Below are 22,784 nucleotides of genomic sequence, written 5' to 3' on the forward strand. Positions count from 1 at the left end.
AATTTATTTTTGCTTATAGGTTTAAAACATATACACAAATTATGAATATACCATAATATTATTACAAGATGATTCCTTTTTAAGGTAAACACTTAAACACTGGTTTTCTCAAAAAGGGTTTATGTTTTTAATTTAATATTTTGCAACAGAATATTTCATAGTATATAAATCGAATATCTTGAACTAGAACTTAAAACTAATTGAATAATAATAAACATTTACAAATTTATAATAATGGCATTGGAAGTACTTTAGAGGTTTGTTCAACATAGGTTTAGACAGTTTGGTACGAATATTTACATATTAATTGTCTGTTTCATTTACACGTTAAGTGAATATTAGCTTATAATATTATTCAAATTTAACTAAGAAACTATAACATTTTAATATATAAATTTATTTTTTTAAATTTTGACACCAAATAATCACATAAATTATTACACTCACTAGTAGAATCACCAATAAATGTAAAAGTATGCACAATGCACACGAACTAGTTTAGTAAATATATTTATAATGTATAGTGAACACTACAACCGTAGTAACAGTCGAATGCAAATATAAATGCAGTGCTTTACATTAGTAATATAAAGTAGCATAAATAGTATTTTATAAGAAAAAATATCAAAACAATACCTTAAACACACGTAAAAGAGGAAATTAACAGTCTAGACTATACCATTCTTCTCTAACAAATGTATTAATTAAAAATATACATAGAACCTGTCCCTGTGCACTTCGTTGTCAGTAAAAAATGCATCCGTATAAATTTTATTGCCTATTACTAACATATAGCGAACCGCGTTTGGTTAAATAACATTTTTGGTTTTCTGATTTAGTGTATAAGTGATATTTCTGACATATCAACTTGACATATTCGTCTTACCCAGCGTTGCTTTTTTTGAACATTCAATAGCAGCATGTTTTTAATTTTTTTTTTTTTTTTGAACACGACCCAAATTTGATTTAATTTTAATTTTGAACCAAAAACCAACAATTCATTAAGTTTCTATAGTAGAACTGAAAACAATGAATGAATTTTGTTCTAATACACTACTTCGACTATTTTCTAAAATACTAATTGATAATAATAACTAATAATTATTGGTGACCAGTGTTGGAAAATATCTAAATAAATAATCATCTAAATAGAATTGATTTGTCTTTTATCTTATCTAGACAATTCTCATCTCACTTATATTTATCTTTATCTAGATAAAATTTTAGTTATCTATAAGTAACTATCTAAATAATTTATTTTTATAGAGTAAAAAAAAATAAAAAATATCATTTTTTTTATGTATTTTGTTTTTTGTTTTATTAACTCAGAGATTAACTTGTTATCTTCAATGTTTATTCAAAAATTAACTTTTTTTATTTTTTCAAATTTAAGCTTTTTGTATTGTTAAATTAGAGAATGATTTTTCATATGTTCTAATGAATAAATTATTTTATTTTATGTTTATATTTTAAAATATTTTAAATTATATTTTTTTTTACATAATACCTGTTACCTACATCACTGTATATATTCAAAATTAATGAAATTATCTGATATTTATTTAGATAAAAATGTATTAATTTTTATCTTTATCTAGATAAATGATTAATTATCTTTTTCCAACACTGTAGTAAACAGAAGAAAAAAATTATTTTTATCAGCGTATTTGCTGATTATTTAAAAAAAAAACTCGAATTTTTGTTAATTTATAGGATCAGAAAAAAGCTTAAATCTGCTCCACGTTGTACTTTTTCATAAAAAAAAAAAAAAAAAAAAAAATCAAAATAATCGGATGAGTAATTTTAAAGAGCATGCATGAAAAAGATTTTCATTTTCTTATTTGTTTTTAGATAAATAATATTATATACGTTTTTTTACTATAATAGATTTTATGTGTACGAGCGATCTTAAACTGTGAGATCTTATCGTTACTGATAAAATTACTAAATCAATAGCTTCTTTCATGCCAATGATGATATGCTAAATAAAATAACTATAAATCTATATCAAATTTATTAATTCTGTGTTGTTGAAGTTATAAATGAAATATAGTAATAGTCGATATAGTATTTGTGTAAAACCTGCTATAATGTTGTTATTTTTAACAATTAATACTTATTATCCATCCCCTTTTAAAGATTTTGCGTATCTGTAGCGTATATAGGTACTTACTATATTACAGTCATGTATAAATTATAAGTTTATTATTTTATTGGAGACTCATTAACATAAATACATATATATATATATATATATATATACGTCAGATGTTTCGGCAAAAACAACGCATTATACGCTTTCATATTATTATATTATATTTTATAATCGCAGTGTTAACAACTAATGAACTAAAATACTCAAAATAGTTATAAGTACGTATATAAAATGCATTTAACACACATATGCCTCGTGTTTTATTTTAATACTTGAAATACTTCAAATTTAAAAAAAAAGTAGTTGTCTTTAGCAGTGAACGAGGGTTATTTGAAATAAATTGAATATGCGTTTATATAACATATGAAATAACAAGTTTGGTTCGGTGTTTTATTTTTGTTCGTACAGTAAAGATTTCCAAGAAAATCCAATTTTTGTAAATTGAGATATTAGTTCCAACTACAGATTGTATTGTTGAATACAATTTATTTTGACATATCATTTTAACAACATGGCATTTGTTATATAGCTATACGTATTCGTACACTATGTGTAGGAAAAATGTATTTCTGAATGAATGAAAATAAATTGTTAATTTATACACCTTGTGAACTACAATTCTTTATTTTAGAACTATATAAAGAGTGATTATTCAATCTTATTTCCTTTTCAATTATTCATATTCTCCTTTTCTGTGTTTTAGATTATCTTAGTTATAAGCACACAGTCAAAATAAAAATTTTAAACTATTTGTTACAAAATTCACGGAGTATTTCGAGACAATAACTTTAAGATCAAATTTATTTTATTAAAATGGAAAATATTTTTTTACAGTAAATGTATAACACATTTATAAATAAGTAATTTCATAGGCTAAGAGTAATTTTAATATTTCTTTCTTTTTTTTTTTTTTATTAAATAGCTACAAGTCTAACTAAATTAACTACATATTTATTATAAACAATATAAAATAAAAAATATATAATACATTATATAATCAGCTTCGAAATTAACGAATTTATAATTTTAATTGTAAATTCAGATAATTGGTATTAAGAATGGAACAGAGATTTGAATGATATAATTTTTAGTTTTTAATTATGAATTTATTTGTATTATAAATTATATATAATATATTTTAAACTAGTACTTATGATTATGTTTAACATTTTTTATAAACTAAATTTTATTAATAAAAGTATATAACTTTTTATAATATAATATAATTACCCTATATTTTCATATTATTCGTGGACCATTTTTATCTGAGTGTATAAATTTTAATAATAAAAAAAAAATATACTAATTTGAATTTTGGCCACAGTGAATTAATATTTTCAAAAAAAAAAAACCACCTACTCAATGATTTATAGAAAAAAAGAATCATTTTCATATGAACAAAAGACTTGTATCGCCACAGGATATTTTTTAAATATCATAAAATATTGAATTGCTTGAATATAATAACCACATTATATACACAACTAAAAAAATAAGAATATATTATTTATTTATGATGCATATGACATTATCGGTCAAATAATTAAAACAAAAATTAAGTGCAATTACAATAGAACGATAATGATATTAATATATAATATGATAAAATCCATTATCTAAGGAAAAAAAAAAGGGTAAGTATTTTTAGTGAATCACTCAATATAATATACCACTTTAAACAACACAATAATAAATCCACAATTTTTCAATATCCATTGAAGTTGCTTTATTATATAACACTAAATATTATACAAAAAAAAAAAAAAAAGGTAAAAACGCTGACATTACTTTTTGTTTAAATTTTCTTTTATATTTTATTTATATATATATATTGGTTAATTAATACAACTGCTGTTTGATAGTAAGTATTGCAGTTTTAAAAATATTTTTTAGTGGTTTTTCTTTGAAGTGAACAAAAACAGTGTTTTTTTTAAATAAAACCTAAGTTAATGAAGTGCAAGGTGCATGTAATAAAAACTTTTTTTTAATATTTATGTATAAAAATGTCAATGAATAGAAACAATACGTATAGAATTTTAAATAAAACTACTAACATAGATGTGTATATATTTTAATCATCATTATAATATTTTCACAGTTTAAATTAAAAATCATTTTACTGGTCTTAATAAAATATGATTTGAAATCAGTTTTTATATGTAGAATTTTTTTTTTTTTATGGCACAAAAACTTCTAAACATTTTTGAAAATCTATGGAAATTAACCAAAAAATGATTATAAGGTATTAGGATGAAGAAATAAAATTATAGCAAGTACCTATTTAAAATGAAAGCCGAATAGTATATTTACTTTCATATCGATATCGGTTTAGTAGGTACAGTTTTTTTTCCTTTCGTACACCATGGTTTCTTTTGAACCTAGTCTCGTTATATCACATAATACTTAAATAAATACGCACTTGAACTTACGATTTTGTTACGGTTCAGAGATTAAATGAAAAACCGGATGATTCACGTATTGAGTAGATAGCACAAATTATTCGTTTATTCCACAATTTATTATTGGAGAAGAAAATATTATGAAAAAAAGATTAAACTTTAAAGAAATCTGAAATTATTAAAAAAAAACATTTAAAATAAAAAAACGATTTATCATTATACTCTTTCATCTATGTTAATTTGTGCGTAACTGTAAATAATAAATTTATTCAGGGGTCCTTAATTTGATTGTGAATAAAATCGATAATCAGATTAGAATGAGACGATTTGTAATCAGTGATGTGTTGAGTTTGTAAAGACGATATTATGACGTCAAAGAAGAACATTTCCATTAAAATAAAGAGCGGGCAAACATCATCCCGTGGCACGTGTACATATAACAGGCACCTAATGTAACCGAGCATTACAAAATCGATATTATCATTTTTTTTTCTTGATAGCTAGCTAGTGTAACGATATACATGTTACTGACGCGTCATTTATGCCGTACTCTGCGATTTTTGCTTATGTCAGAAGAACACAGGAACGTAAAGTATGAGTAAAAATCATTGATATAACTAATCAGTTGAGTTTGGTTCGTGAAAAAAAGACAACAGTTATCTCTATGTTATGAACCAAACTCGAATGATTAGCTATATCAATGATTTGTACTCGTACTCTACGTTCCTGTGCTCTTCTCACTTAAACAAAAATCGCAGAGTGTAGCATAAATGACGCGTCAGTAACATGTATATCGTTACACTAGTAAATTTTTGAACAACAAAAATATATTTGAAAATTAAAAAAAAAAATTGAAGTGATACAAAACACTGACTCAATAACAAGTTTTTCAAAACCAAAAACAAAAAAAAATTAGCACTTTTACACACACACAGCTAAATACACATAATATGTACTTCAATATAATATAGCGTATATAATAGGTATATATATATATATATTGTAGTTAACTAATTATGTGATAATTAGGGTCTTTGAAGGCGATCGAAAAAATCTGGTTACAAAATGCTCTTGAGATATGATAAGAGTATTTTCAAATTTTAAACCAATTGTACCTTTTCAAGATTTTAGTTTATAGTGTATAATATTATTACAATAATAACATACATCGTTGATGTCATCAAAATATAGACCTACGTAATTTCCCCTTATGTACACGATACATAACATACATATTCACCAACTTAAAGTAAGATAGACTTTTAATCTGATCTGTTGAATATAATATAAAAAAGTAAGTAATTACTTGTCTGTTTGAAATTTAATAATATCTTTATAACCATAGGTATTTATTATGAAAAATCATGCCAAAAACTAAATTTTGTAAAAATAAAAATTACTATATTTTTTAAATTACACTTACTTACTTGTTTTTTCTAGTAAATTGTAAATTACAAATAATTTTATTTGTATTTTTGTAACTATTCGAATTTTTTAATTATGGATTTAAAAACGTAATGGAGTGTGTGAAAATAGATCTCAAAGATAATTTTATAGGTACCTAAATGATAAATGACTACTATTACAATAATACAAAATTAAAATAACACAAAATATAGGTACCTATATATTTTTAAAATTAAATAATTCTATTATTGACTGCTTAACACTAGTATTTATCATATCTGATAACCAGATATTTTTATTTTATTATTAATGTCGAATTTACAACAACTTTATTTTAAGTTGGATCAAAGTTTTTTTGTAATGCTTAAAGAAAGGAATTTTTCTCAAGGTTTCTTACATACTGGAATACATTTTTTGTTTTTGAAACATTAATAACAAATATATTTATGTATATACATTTTGCTCGAGTACAAAATACTGCGTTAAGAAATGAATAAAACTATATTGCACCAAAGACTTAACTTGGGATTGTTTGTGAGAATGATATATTGCCTCCTAATTTAAAAATATTGAAGTTCTTCTAAAAGTGCGATGCGAATAGTATACCAAGTTAATATGTACCCATGAAATTAATTCTGGTCAAAGTTAGGACAATAAAATAAGTTTTTGTGACGCTCTTCAATATTTTACTACATAAATTAAAGAAAAGAAGGTTGTCTTAATATATATATATATATATTGCATAGTATAACTGGTATTCGTTATAAGACAATTTATTTCAAAAACACTTGCATGTATATTTAGGCATCAAAAGCATCCTATGAAAAGTAAAAGTTATTATTATTATTTATTTTTTTTTTTTTTTTAATCTAAATTAATTGGTGTTTATAGTATCACATGAATAATAAACTTAATCATCAAGACGTGATCCTGTATATATATATAAAAAAAATATTTATTTAATAATTTTTTTTTATTTTTTTTTTGTTTTTTTTTTTTAGAATATAAAAAGTATTTTTTACTTAATGTTTTTTAATTCCTATTAAACTTGAGTTTCTCGACCGCTGAATTTGATTAAACTGTCGGGTACTCGTATATTATTATTAAACTTTTAAAACAATAATTGTTAATTTTTAAATAAAGAAAAATCCCTTTTCTGCGCGTTAATTTCTATTGATTAATTTTATAGATACTACTAATAAAGAATCTTTAGTAATATCCAGAGTTCCAATCGTTTTTGTCATCGTAAGTTCTCGCAAGTTCAAAACATAATACTGCAATATGATGACAACAAATATAATATTATAATTTAAAACTAAAACAAATACGTTTTGTATTCGTATACCCATGTACGAGTATTGACACTATTGTTATGTTATCAAAAATAGAGTTTCATAAATATTAATCAAATATAACAGTAGTCATTGATCGTTGAATAAATTCGTAAGTATAACTCTGTACACCTATTTATCGTGTACCAAACGGCACAACGTTTATACTCTTGAATTCTCGGTAGTACTACGAAGTTTATGATAAAGTTCAAACTTTATAACGGTAAGTAGATGGTGTTATACGCTGCGCAGTATATACAAAAATATGTGTATGTTGTCATTACAAACTTCAAAGAGTTATCCCTGCAAAATCTCGTATATTAAATATACAAATCGTCTCGTTACGCTTATAGAATTACCATGGGTTCCTACGATTATTATTATTTCGAAGTAAAACGCATTTATGTAAGTACGAATCTCATAAATTTTTTATAACGTGATATTTAATTAGAATATTATTTAGGCGCTTGCGCCGCGCAAATGCACATTTAAAATAAAAACAGTTATAAGTTATAACAATAAGAATATTTTAATATAGATAGCTCACGCTTTGACAATCATGTTCATTGTTTAAAAAAGTTAAGCTAGACGTCACTAATATTCTATATACTTCTTCTTTCCCACCCTTGTTACGGACATCATATTTTTAATATTTAGTAATTAAAAACTACATTGTAAATGAAAGTGAGACAGCTCTAACAATAACAGCTATCATTTATAGCAATATATGCGTTCAATTTATGTTACACATAATTACGATGAAAACGAACTTCAATAAAATAGATCACTACAATATCTATTGAATATTAATAATAACTAACTTAAAATCAGTTTAACACATTTCGATTTTCGCAAAGACGCCACTATAACATAAAGCAATGTGCAGACGATGCAAGTGCAATTAAATTTCTCAAAGTCGAAAACAAATAAAAATATTAACTGTTAATCGTCCTAGTATAATATTAAAATTATAATGTAAATACATAACATATAAAAAAAAAAAATTAACTAACTAAAATTTAGTTTCATACATATTAGTCAAAAATCAAAATTAAAAACTAAATTATGATTAAAGTTTCTACCGATTTCGTACTCGTAAACAGTTCTTATACTTTTACATGAGTCAATATAACAACTGTGCATATAAAACATAATGATGATAATTAAAAATTTATTTTTATATCATTAAAATAAGAAAAATATTAAACGTTGACAATGTTTACTTATTTAATTATAGCATACGAATAATTTCATTGATTATTTTTTTCAGTTAAAATGTTATTAGTGTTTACATCAATTCTATAAATAATGATATACTGCCTAATTAAGTTTAAGTATTTTTATTGTTATGTTTTAATTTTAAATTATAGATATAATCATTAAATAAATTGTAATGATTGGATAATCATAGAATTGTTTTACCCAACAACGTTTGCAACAACTATAAACATATTTTATTGATGCCGTATTGTATTGGTCAACTAATGAATATATATGTACACATTCAATAACAATTGTACATAACTACTCCAAAGCTGTTTCACACATCATCGTAACCGCCGAATTCTGAACTAAAACTTATTACCACAATATAATATAATATAACAATCGATTAAATTGGTTTTCGTAAATATGCGTGTGTGTGTGTTAAATAAACGTAAATGAGACAGAATTGTGCGTATACTATTTGAAATGACGGTATAACTTCTCCGATCCAAGTAATCCGAAATAAATAATGGAGTTTTTATACATATTATAAAATTGGTTAGTTTTATGTATTTACACATATAAATATATAAATTATAGTGATGAAGAAAAAACACATAAAACACTTTATCTCTGTGACCTCTGTATATCTTAATATTTCAGGCCATACACCTTTTTCTATAACTTTTAAGAATCACAGACTATATAAGCAAAGATTACTTTAACGCGTTATCGTGAACGTAAATTATTATTTAAATGATACAGAGTTATACTTAATACAAAATCGGTATATCCAACAAACCTTTTTAACTGAGCAGGTTTACTTGTACATTTAGGAACAATAGAGTTCATTTTTTTATTTTATAAAATTACATTAATAGACATATTCAGACTTGTATATAATAATAAGACGATAATATAACGTTAAATAAAAAGATACATAGCCATATAGGTGTTTGTAAATATTAGTATTCGTTTTTAATTATATGTATGACGTTAAGTTCAAGTATACACGAGCAAAAATTTAAGAACATTTTTTTCTTTTTAAATGATTATGCTGTCATCCATGTAGTTACGTATATGAGTAAATGAGTATAAACTAGCGAAGTATTAATATAATCATAATAAAATAATTAAATTGTAAATTTTAATAATTTAATATTTATAGTTTTACTGTCCAACAATAGTTGCAACTACTGTAATAATATTTTACTAATGCCGTTTGGTATTGGTTAAATATGTATAGATACTGTGTATACACATATCAAAAACAATTGTACATAAATTATGTCTCAAAGTATTTATTATTTATCATATAATATGTAATATTGGCTATAAAATATACTTATGAATATATTCATTCCATAATATAATAGGAAATAATTGATTATCAAATTGACTTAAATATTTAAAACCAAGGTTATGTTAGGTTCTAAGTTATTTTAATTTGCTTAATGTCTACATCTTTTTTCAGTATTATCAGTTAAAAATCAATGAATAGCAAATTAGTAGTTATGAAGGTGTCTTAAAAGAATGTTAGAACTTCTTACAACCACGTATATTTTTTCGTCTTGCATACATATTTTAAATTGCAACACTATAGATTTTATTAGATGTTATGTTTTAATAATATTCTTCAAGTGCATTTTTAACCTTGAGTCAAAATTAAAGATAAAAATATGCTTAAATGTTGATTTTTAGGCTACGAGTAGATATTAGGACTTCACATAATAGATCCACTTTAAGAAATAATGTATTACTTTTTTTTTTTTTGATTGGTATTATTTATGTTAATACTTTCAATCTTGAATTAAAATAAATTTAAGTTATCAGTTTATTATTTTTTTTTTTTTTTGGGGGGTATTTACTAAAAATCGTTAGTATTCAAGCAGAAGTTTGGAAAAATATTGCTAAAAATATTAATATAAAGTATAAGGAGCAACTAATACCTGGGTTTATACAAATTCATATTGAATTAAGTCGTGGAGGCATAAAACAAAAATTAGGGTTAACTGGTTAACAGACTTAGTAGCATTAGCTGTAAAAGAAAAAGAAGAGTCCGTTGTACTAATAATTATATATAATTTTTTTTATTTACAAGAGTTTTGTTTTTTCAAGGGCATGATTGACTATTATATAAGTGAATTTAATTCAATAACTTTTATGCTACATACTTTGTAAAATATTGTTAAGTATCGTTGCATAAATTATAATATGAGAATCAAAATGTTATCAACATTATGTTTAAAATAATTAATATGTTAAAGTATTACATTTCTATATGTATAGGATATGCATACTATATGCGTATATTTATCGAAAGATTTATGTACTTCAATTTAATCGAACTACAAATAAAATAATATCCATCAAACAATGGTGTTAGCATAGCGTGTAATTGACGTTTTCACATTTCTACCGATACAACTACTTCCTACATTGCAACCAACTATAATTGGTACATGTAATCAATCTCGTTTCACGGAAGTTTAAATAGTACACAGTTTAAATTACTAAAGAATCCTCTTGGGAAAATTGCTTTTGAGTTCTTAAAAGTACCCTGGGCGTTTGAATGAAATTTGCATAACACATTAACGAGAAAATGTTTTTTTTTGTTTATCAGCGCGCGCACACACACAAATATAAGTACACTAGCTTAATATTTGTATACTCTTTTCTTCCGCGACTATTGTGCAAATTTAAATTAAGTATTTGAATAATTTATAACAATGTATACAGGATGTCTCATCGTGTGAAGTTTGCAAACACAACCTGAATCTACTAATGAGACGAAAAATAATATTCGACCATCTACTTCCGGACAATAACTATAATACTTTAATTAATTCATATTTTAATACATGTCAAAATATAATTGCTTATTGTCTTCTAAAATATAATCATAAAATTGACATTACAAGCTATTTTGAAGATTCGTATATGAGAATGTGATAATCAGAAGTTTCACGTTATTGACGAGGAAAACGCATAGTGAGTCATTCTGTATACCCAGCAACGAGTGTTACATTTTTTTGTATAATATCTTTTAATTCAGATTAATATTTCCATGTATAACATCATGATAGAATAAAATAAACTATTTTACATAATGGTGTATACCTAAATTTATATGATTATTCTTATAAATGATTACATATTATTATTGTTATTATCGTATTCAAAATTAATAGTGTGTACAACTTTGAAACACATTCCTTATACCGTTTAATAGGTATTATTATTGAAAAAATCTAGATACATCATATTGTCTACTTTAATATTATCTTTAATTTAGAAAATGATATAGTATAGTAACCTTGTATAATTAACATTATAGTATGTATTAATTTTATATAATCATTGTATATTGAATTTAAAAAAAATAATAATTAAGAGGTTGTGTGTAATTCGTAATATACAAAATAAAGATATGGTTATTTGTATATGTTTTTAACTTATTAATTCGTTTTTGTGATGTTAAGTGTCTCTAAAATAATTTCAATACTGTTAAAATAAACATCAGACGAAAAGAATTTTCTCGAGAATATGCTGCGCCATTAGCAGAAAAAACGACATGACATCTCAATATAGTAATTAGCGTTTTAATAACACTGTTTAATGATTTTTCAAATTTTCAAATTAATATTTAATTTGAATATTTGTTCACCGTTTCTCTTATTTTAAACTTTATAATTATTTTAGTTTTCGTAGTAGGTAAATTGTTATTTCGTTTACCACGCGAGGGGGGGGGGGGGCGTTTAGCTGATATAAACTACAGGAAAACAAATTTTATTTGCGTTCGTATTTCTAATAAGTGATTAGCGATTTCATTATAAAATATTGTGTAGTTGTCTTCGATTTCTGATGAAAATTATTTTTTCGTATAAATAAAATTAATAACTACAACATTTTATCTTTAACTATTCATAGGAACAATAATTTCCACTTTAAAATCATTTATTTTTGTGTCTATATTATTTTTGCTCGCAATAATTATTATTTATATTTTCCCGAAAATTTTATTTTCCGATTTAAATTATATTTGAAGGCAAAGAAGTTGAATAATTTGGGTTATAAAGTCTTTTAGCACAGACAGTTATAAGATTAAAAACATAAACGGATAACGATTTAAATGATTGATTAGGAAATATTAGGCATATTTATCAACCTAAGAAAATCCGTTTACATAAATAATACACCATGTATGTCAAAAATATTATTTACTATTAAGAAAATAAATGATTATTTAAGTAAAAAGTATAATCACTGATGCATATTTTCAATTAACTATAGGTAGGTATTTGTTTTATTTTTTTACGAATCAGCTAGCTGGTCATATTAAAAAACGTATTGTCTTTTAAACAACAATTTTCAACATTTACTCATATGTTAATATTCTCAACCATCTTTCGACAATGGAATAAGTACTCGTAAACGAAATATATACTTAATACACTTACAGATTTTTTCAAAATGTTTAGTATTGATTCCAACATTTAAAATAAATGTGATACAATACCATGTATCTAAATAATAAAAAAAAAAATGTATGCTTCGTAATTTACTTTGCAATATCATTTCTCCATCGTTACAAGTTAATTATATAAATATTATGCCAAAATAAAACATGTAATGATTGTCTATTATGACATATCTGTTACCGCCAATATCCTTAAAAAAAAGTTCTTCGATGATGTTCATTGCCATTATACTTTTTTCAGCTAATTGAAATTTTGAAATAAATTATTCAACTTAACTTCAGTATATTTTATTTGCGTTTATCTATTATAAATGTTTAAAACAAACTAATACATAATAACTTATTAATTATTTTCAATTAGTTGTAATATACCATGATATGATTTTTCCATGTTTTTCTTTTAATAATTAAAATTATAGTGGTTATAAAAATGGAATATATTATAGCAATATTATAAATTATTTTACAATAAGTATTATTTTTAAAAGTGATAACTCATTCTGCTTATACATAATAATATAATGTTTTAATATCATGTTTTTTTTTTTTAATGTGTTTTGATCATTTTTTTTTTTTTTTAATTTTCCAATCACTAAGCACATTTATATCCAGACATAGTATATGAAATATATTTACATAATACTGCAGGTCGGAACGTAATCCTTTCTGTTGTTCGTTTATTGTGCAAATTTGGTGTTTGAGAGTATAACACGCTTGGATGTTATAATAAAGGCGCTAGTCAAAAAACATATTATTCAACAAATATAAACAGCTGACTGTTTATTTTTGTACGTAGTACCTCTATATATATATTTTAAACTGTTTGTGGAATATAATATACTGTATTATTATGTACGTACTGAGCCAATATTCAGATTTTATTAATTACTTATTATGTACATTATATATGAATCACTTACTCTTCGTAGTTAATTTTTGTAATGTCAAATAATCAGTGATGCTGCTGTTCGAAGAACAATATCTATTTAAAGTTTAAATTAACAGTAAAATCACCTCGTGTAACGTATTATTATATTATTTAAAATCATATCTTATAACTTAAATCATGCTAAAAACTTTTGGATAAAAAATTTAACATTATCAAAACATATGACATAATTGTATCTTCATTGTAAAAAACCAATGTAAATTGTTTATTTTTTTTATCATTTGTGCTGACAATAATATTTTGCTGAAGGCCGTTTATAAAATATGGAATATTTCTCTATGGTGTTCATTCTAATAATCTTGTATCAAATAAGGACGTCCTGCATGTTATACTGTCATAGGTACAATCTTTCATGTTTTCATGCGTGTAACAAAGAATAAGTGTACTATTATGTGCATTTATGAATTAATGTCGTGATCGATTCCTGACAAAAGTTAATTCACGGTTTTCGGCCTGGAGAAAAAAATGTCTCTGATTACTCGTGTTGGAAACAAAAAAAAAACGGCTATTTTTGAAGTTTTTATATGAAACTAAAAATGAACCTAAGCTGGTTGGTAAATGGCGTTGATTAAACCATGAATAAATCAATCTCATTTGCAGCCATTTCACAGCTATAAATTTAAAACCAAACTCATCAGAAGGATTATAAATGACCCATTGGCGGTGCTTTTTCAGCATTAACATAATTTTTAACGGACCATCGTAAATCCACAGCCATTTCACAGTTACTTATATTTATCGATATATTCGATATTTTGATTATGTTATTACTGTTTTCTGTTTTCATACAGTAACTCTAATATTTACATTTTCAGACAATTTTAAGCCATCTGTAGCACTAATATTATAAATATTATATCACTTTTGACGAATGACCTTACAGCGAATTGATACATTCTTAAGTTCTACATTAATTCATAATACAAACTTGACAATAAAATAAAATAAATTTCAACATTAGTCAAACAATTACTAAAAAAATATAAATGTATATTATATTTCAATACATTTTTATAACCGTTCTATTGAGACGTAATAAGTGTATAAAATATGTAAAAAATTAAAGACAGAGAAAATTTCACATGCAATAGATATATACGTATATTTTATATATATTCTCCTTGAAAAAAAAAAACAAGGGTTACGAAACACATATTGCAGATTCCTCGTCGTCTAGGAAATATTTAAAAATTGTTTATACCTTTGGATATTTACGAGAAAATAATTTTGTTGCAGTACAACTTTTGACTTCATAGCGGTCAGTCATTCTCTCGTACAAATATAAAGATTTAAATATTTTTACTTTATAACAACAACTATTAAACCGCTATCGAGCTTTTTTGATTTTCATCACTAGAATTCAATTTTTCTAGACAAGTGACAACTTTCCTTTAGTCAAATCACAATTTTTTTAAAAACCGTTTTGACTAAACCAGAAAATCAGTAAGTATTATTATTTATTAATATTATTGTTTTGCTTAAAATTCATTACGCTGTGATCGCGTTCCATCGGATCTTCATCTCAAAGACTAATATCTGTTTTCAGTTCATCATCATTCAATCATTCATCAGTATTTAGTTCAGTAAACAAACAGATTAAACATTATGGCATACATCAGAGCATTAAAAATGATTATTTCCAAGATTTCAGCGTGGAACAAAGCGATAACTTGTGAAATTCAGCCAACACACTTCCCCTCATCTCCGCTCGTACATACCGGAAGCAAAGTAGCTATGAGCAAGTTTGGTACCAATCTCTTGCCATACGAAACCCTTGAAAAGCGTATCAAAATTATTAATGACAGGTTAGGAAAGCCATTGTCATTGACAGAAAAAGTGCTTTATTCTCACTTGGATGATCCTGTTAATCAAGATATTGAGCGTGGTGTCTCTTACTTAAAGTTGAGGCCTGATCGTGTTGCAATGCAAGATGCTACTGCACAAATGGCTATGTTGCAATTTATCTCTTCAGGTTTGCCAAAGGTAGCTGTTCCTTCCACGATTCATTGTGATCATTTGATTGAAGCTCAAGTAAGCGGAGTCGAGGACTTGAAAAGAGCAAAAGAAATGAATGAAGAAGTTTACAACTTTTTGAAAACCGCTGGAGCGAAATATGGAATTGGATTTTGGCATCCTGGATCTGGAATAATTCATCAAATTATTCTAGAAAACTATGCTTTTCCTGGGTTATTGATGATTGGCACTGACTCCCATACACCTAATGGAGGTGGACTCGGTGGCTTGTGTATTGGAGTTGGTGGTGCGGACGCTGTTGACGTGATGGCTGATATTCCATGGGAACTAAAATGTCCTAAAGTTATTGGTGTTCATCTAACAGGAAAGATGTCCGGTTGGACTACACCAAAAGATGTGATCCTTAAAGTTGCAGATATTCTGACTGTCAAAGGAGGTACTGGTGCTGTAATTGAATATCATGGACCTGGAGTAGATAACATATCATGCACAGGTATGGGTACCATTTGTAATATGGGTGCCGAAATTGGAGCTACTACTTCATTGTTCCCTTTTAATCACCGAATGGCTGATTATTTAAAAGCTACATCTCGTAGTGATATCGCCAAAGAAGCAGTTAAGTACAGTGAGTCATTATTGACTCCTGATAATGGCTGTCATTATGACCAGTTAATCGAACTGGATTTAACAACATTAGAACCTCATGTCAATGGGCCCTTCACACCTGATCTGGCCCATCCTATTTCAAAACTAGGAAACAATACCAAAAAAAATAATTGGCCCATGGAAATCAAAGTCGGTCTTATTGGAAGTTGTACCAACTCAAGTTATGAAGACTTGTCGAGATGTGCTAGTATAGCGAAAGAAGCGCTAGCACATGGACGAAAGTCAAAAATTCCGTTCAACGTCACTCCCGGTTCGGAACAAATTAGGGCGACAATTGAAAGAGATGGAATTGCACAAATATTAACAGAATTTGGCGGTACTGTATTAGCTAATGCGTGTGGTCCATGTATTGGTCAATGGGACCGTAAAGATGTCAAAAAGGGTGAAAAGAATACCATTGTCAGTTCATACAATAGAAACTTTACTGGACGTAATGATGCCAATGCAGCCACTCATGCCTTTGTCACCTCTCCAGAGCTAGTCACTGCTTTAGTCATTGAAGCTCGTATGGACTTTGATCCAACAAAAGATTCAATCAAGGGAGCTGATGGCAAAGAATTTAAATTAAGTAATCCATTTGGTGATGAATTACCTGCAAGAGGATTTGATCCAGGTCAAGATACTTATCAAGCACCACCTGCTGATGGATCAACTGTGAGTGTGGTAGTGGACCCAAAATCTAATCGTCTCCAGTTGTTGGAACCATTTGAAGCATGGGATGGAAAAGATTTGGAAGGCCTTTTCATTCTTATAAAAGTTAAAGGAAAATGTACAACGGATCACATTTCTGCTGCCGGTCCTTGGTTAAAATACCGAGGGCATTTGGATAATATATCCAATAACATGTTTATTACAGCAACCAATGCTGATAATAATGAAATGAACAATGTAAAAAACCAATGTACTGGAGAATGGGGTTCAGTACCAGACACAGCCAGAGCATATAAAGCTGAAGGTATATCATGGGTAGTGTTTGGTGATGAAAATTATGGTGAAGGAAGTAGCAGAGAACATGCTGCTTTAGAACCACGCCATTTGGGAGGACGTGCAATAATTGTGAAATCTTTTGCTCGTATTCATGAAACCAACTTGAAAAAACAAGGAATATTAGCCTTAACATTTTCCGATAAAGAGGATTATGATAAAGTTCAACCAACTGATACAGTGTCTTTGATGGGACTTAACCAATTCGCCCCTGGCAAGCCTTTGACATGCATATTGTGCCATGCTGACGGAACTTCTGAAGAAATACTTCTTAATCACACATTCAACGAACAACAAATACAATGGTTTAAGTCCGGTAGTGCGTTAAATCGAATGAAGGAATTAGCTGCAAGTAGTATGAAATAGACGATTCTGATACCTTAGCTCTTACTTTACCCCCATACCTTCATCTCTCATCCCTAAGTTACCAACCTACTCAACGCCCTCTATCAGGTGTCAGTTATCACATTGTAATCAGTTATCATGAATGTTATCAATTATCACAAATTGTATACGTTATCACAAATATTATAATTACTGATGCCCTTCCTGGCGCACTCTATTAGTTATCATATTGTTATCAGTTATCAGTGTTATCCTGTATTATTATTATTTTCCGCTAATCATATGAGATTATTCATATACTTGTACGCGTGCTTAAGAACTGATATATTTGGTAAAATTGTATTTTCTAATATTATTCCAAAATATATGGCAGCAGAAACCCAGCCCTGGAATGCTATACATTTAGATTCACCTCCAAAATAGCGAAAGTAAAAAATCGAACACGAAATATTGAATACAAAACAGCGAAAATAATTTAATTGAAAGAAAAACTAAGATGTCAAATTATTGACAATTCCTTTTATCATTTTCATCGTACATAGGTATTTATTAATTTTTGAATCCATTTAGCCGAATCTTTCTACTTTTTTTTTCCTTATATTATTTATTCGATTACTAGTTTACCACTAAACCACGATTCAAGAATAAAGATATCTTTAATTGTGCTACTTAACTAATAATTTATTTGTGTCTGAAAAAAATCATTATCGATATTATTGTCATTTGCTTTTATCTAGATTTATCCAAACAGCTTTCGCTATTTTATTTTTGCTATTCTGACAGAATACTATACGTTTAAAGTGTTTAACGATAGTATCTTGACCGTGTGCTACACCAGATATGTATACATTACGAACTAAATGTACAGCTGCGTTTCCAGATAATATGTATGTCGAGTGTTTAACAATAAAATACCCTTTTAAGTCACCAGGATGCCGCATTACGGTATTTGTCACCGTGATAGGTATTTTATTGAAAGAACATTCAATTTATACATGGACCTGTACCGAAATACAAAACCCTTTAATCTACTATATTAATACGTTGTGTAGTTAATGTGAAACATATTTTTTATAAATATAAGTCCCGCAACATTTCCAAAATTAGTCTGTTCTAGACACTCATATCCGTGCGCACTTCTCGTGGTTATTTTTATTAATTTTACATTATGTGTTTAATTTTTAAATATCGTACTATATTTTTCTTCTTTAACAATTAAATATTACAATGTTTATCTGTGAGAAATATGCATCTGCGTTTACACGCAAAGACAATTTGAAAAGACATGAAAAAAAAACATAACGGCCGACGGGATACGTTTTTCGTGCACTATATGTCCGTCGACGTTCAGTTTCAAAACTAGCCTCAACAAACATCTAAAGAACATTCATGGTATGCATTATTTAAATTATTTAAATGATTTTAAATTTATTATTTATTTTTTTTTTCATAGTAAAATTTAAATATTTATTTTCACTATTTATGCAGATTTTGAAGTGCTGCTAGTCAATATTAATGTAAGTAGGGGTGCGCATACAACTGTAATACAAAATCACAAATCTATGAGCTGAGTTCTTACTTTTTAGTCAAAGCGTCGGAAGATATGCTTTTAGAGCTAGGTTTATTTATTTATCGTAGTAGTGATAGTCACGTCCCACACAGCATTTTTCAATGAAACTGATTTAATAAATATTTATTTTTAATTAAATTTTAAATATTGAAATTTAAAAATGCATTCAAATTTTAATAAATATTAAAGGAAAGGTATTTAAATTTAAATATTTAAAAGCATTTTAATAAATTAAAAATAATTAATATTTAATTACCGTTGCATATTAATATTGTATCAATTTATTAAACTAAATATTAAACACACACAATTATTATTCAATGTTAAAAATTAATCTTGATTACATTTTTAAAATGTACGAGTATTATTTAATAAATAACAATGCCTAATTTTTATTAAATATTTATATATATATTTTATTATTGATCTTAAATAACAGCAATTGATAATTATTTTTCTAAGTTCAAATGTGTATGTTTAGTGTGTGTGTGTATGTACTTCTGCAACTCATATTATAATCGACAAGTCTATCCGCATGGTGCATATTTTTATTATTTCATCGTTTATTAAGTAAAACTGTTGATTTTTGATTCATCGTTTAATCTTTTATAATAATGAATAACTGTAATGTTGTATACTTTATTAAACATCGTGTGTTCATTTTAGTTTTTTTAGCGTTTGCGTGCCTAGTATACCTAATCGTATTTTGTGAACTGAGTATTTAGTACCTACCTACAAAAGTATATTTGTCATTGAAAATACGGTAAGTTAGTATACCTACAGTAAGTTAGTATATCTATGGTAAGTTTAATATACTTATTAAATATTACAATTGATTTTTGGTTAGCTTTTTTAGAGTATATTTTTAAAAATATTTTAGCTGTGTAATTATTTTATTAAGTCTAACTGAGTGTTATGTGTTAGATGTGCCTAAATTAACTATTACTTAAGCTATTACTTTTATTTGATAACTATTGCGTTATAATACTTATTATAAACGAGATTATAATTGCATTTTTTTAAAAGAATATTATATACTTAATTATGTCATGCTCAGCTATAAACAAATCTATTAAGCGAAGAAGATATTTGGAGGAATTAGAGTTGATAGAACTGTATGATGATAGTGTTCAACCAGAGAGTATAGTCCAACCAAATTTACCTATTTTGATTATATCAATTGAATGCACCGTTTTTTCAGGTAATATAATAATTTATTTATAATTAACTAATATTACTAATTTATATAATAATGTGTATCAACTATACTTATATATGTTTCATTTTATAAGGTTGACTAATAGGTAAATCTATGATTGGAATATCTAGTGATCAAACTTATACTAATAAAAATTATTTAATTTGCAAGGAATAATATACACAATTTGCATTTAAATTATTAAAATAAATTGTAGTACAATATGTGTGATTTATAATTTACAGAGAATTATATTGACCTTGATCAAATGTCTGAAACTTATTTATTTTCTTGAACGTGATAATAGGAATGGTAAATATAGACAAACCACTTCATATGTGAAGTCTATTTTTGATAAATTACCTATGAAAATTTATAATAGTTAGTCACCATCTCCTCTCAAAGCTGCTGCTAAAGGTAACTATTTTATTAACTAAAATTAATACTAATGAGCATTGAAAAATAAATTGTCTAAGTTATAAACTTTGTCTTTGATTAACATTTAATAGATCAGCTAAAAAGTGCATCTAAGGAGCAGATATCATTCAAAGAAATAGATTCATGTACTAAAAAATGTATCCCTCATGAAGGTATGTTCCAAAATATTTGAAACATATTATGTACCCAAACTGTACAAATAGTTTTGTAATATTACAATTGATTTTCTTTTCGGTTTCAAGGAAACTTAACTTTGGTGATAAAGAAAAACCATGTAAATATATTATTGAGATATTATATTATATCAGTTATAAAAAATAAAGTGTCTCCTGATAGTAATAAGTGTATAAGAATTATAGTTAGAAATAAAGATTATTTTTTGTTCTTTTTTTTTAGTTACAAAAAAAGTTACGCATGGTTATATAACACAAACATCAGAATTAAGAACTAGCAATAGAGAAATGTTATTCCTAATTTATAATATAAATACTTATATAAATAACTATAATTGCATGTATTCTTATATTTTATTTTTAAATAAAATGTAAAAATTATATTTTCAATATAATATTCAAATATATATAGTAAAAAATACATTATCTGAGTTCTATACAATATTTAAAATATAATATTTTTTGGGTAATGAAAAGCAATTTTAAATAAAATTTAACTTTTATCATTGGTCAAACATGAAAAAAAGGTTCAAACAACATAATTTAAACTTTATTTAAATTTTAATAAATATTAATTCAATGAATTTCAAATGTTGATTAAATATTTCTGAATTCAAATATTTATTATTTAATATTTAATAAGCTTTTATTGAATATATCTATGCTTTGTGGGCATGATGATGTTTCCAAAAATTTTCTTGAAAATGTCATTGACGTAGGTCACAATATCGATGAATTATTAAAGGCTAACATTCTTGCTAATAGTAAAGAAAAATTCATATGATTTTAGAAATATATAAGTAGTACGTTTACCATACGATTCATAGATAGATATGTGCAGGTTTATGGCAACAAAGTTAAAGACTGTTGCTAAAAAACTTTTAACACTAGATTTTGCAAAATTCCGAAAACAACCAAATATTTTAATAACGAAAATATACCATTCGTAACCCGTATAAGAGTGTATACTAGAGTATACGGATGGCTGGGACTAGTTGCACGATAGAAGTCTACCATCGAAAAAAAAATTTTTTAGCACCCTTGAGGATAAGGGTGTTTGAATTATGAGTATCATGAACATGCTTTGGAGATATGGAAGCACTTCGGGTGTCAAACGTTTTGTGATTATTTCGATTTATACTTAAAAGTGAATGTGCTATGCTCGCAGACGTTTTTGAGAATCTACGAATGAAAACATATAATTTAAACCCCGCATTCTATTACACAGTTCTTGGATTCAGTTTCGATTCTATGTTGAAATATGCATAGTTAAAATTGTAGCTTTTAACTGATTATGACATAATGTTACTATGCGTAAAAAATGGTATGTAAATTAAAATATATTTTTTTTTTTTTTTAAATTGGTGCAAGGTGCAAGCTATTATGCGTTATGCTAAATCCAATAATCATATGGTGCCTGAGTATGACGAGACTAAACCGAAATCATGGGTTATCTATCAAAACTAAATATATATTTTTAATTTTTATTATTTTTATAGGTAACAACTT

General features: G+C 26.0%; 2 protein-coding genes across 2 annotated transcripts in view; one reads left to right on the forward strand and one right to left on the reverse strand.

Moving 5' to 3' along the window:
- LOC112603607 (GTPase-activating Rap/Ran-GAP domain-like protein 3) overlaps positions 1 to 22,784 on the reverse strand; it is a 357,206-nt gene that overhangs the window by 243,985 nt on the left and 90,437 nt on the right. The gene's annotated exons all lie outside the window — the stretch shown is intronic.
- Positions 15,533 to 17,917, forward strand: LOC112603519 (probable aconitate hydratase, mitochondrial). The gene has a single exon (XM_025352124.1). The coding sequence runs from the start codon at positions 15,533 to 15,535 to the stop codon at positions 17,915 to 17,917; it is 2,385 nt and encodes a 794-aa protein (XP_025207909.1).

This window comes from Melanaphis sacchari, unplaced genomic scaffold (genome assembly GCF_002803265.2).
Source record: "Melanaphis sacchari strain LSU unplaced genomic scaffold, SCAv2.0 Contig10_pilon_pilon, whole genome shotgun sequence".
NCBI lineage: Eukaryota > Metazoa > Arthropoda > Insecta > Hemiptera > Aphididae > Melanaphis > Melanaphis sacchari.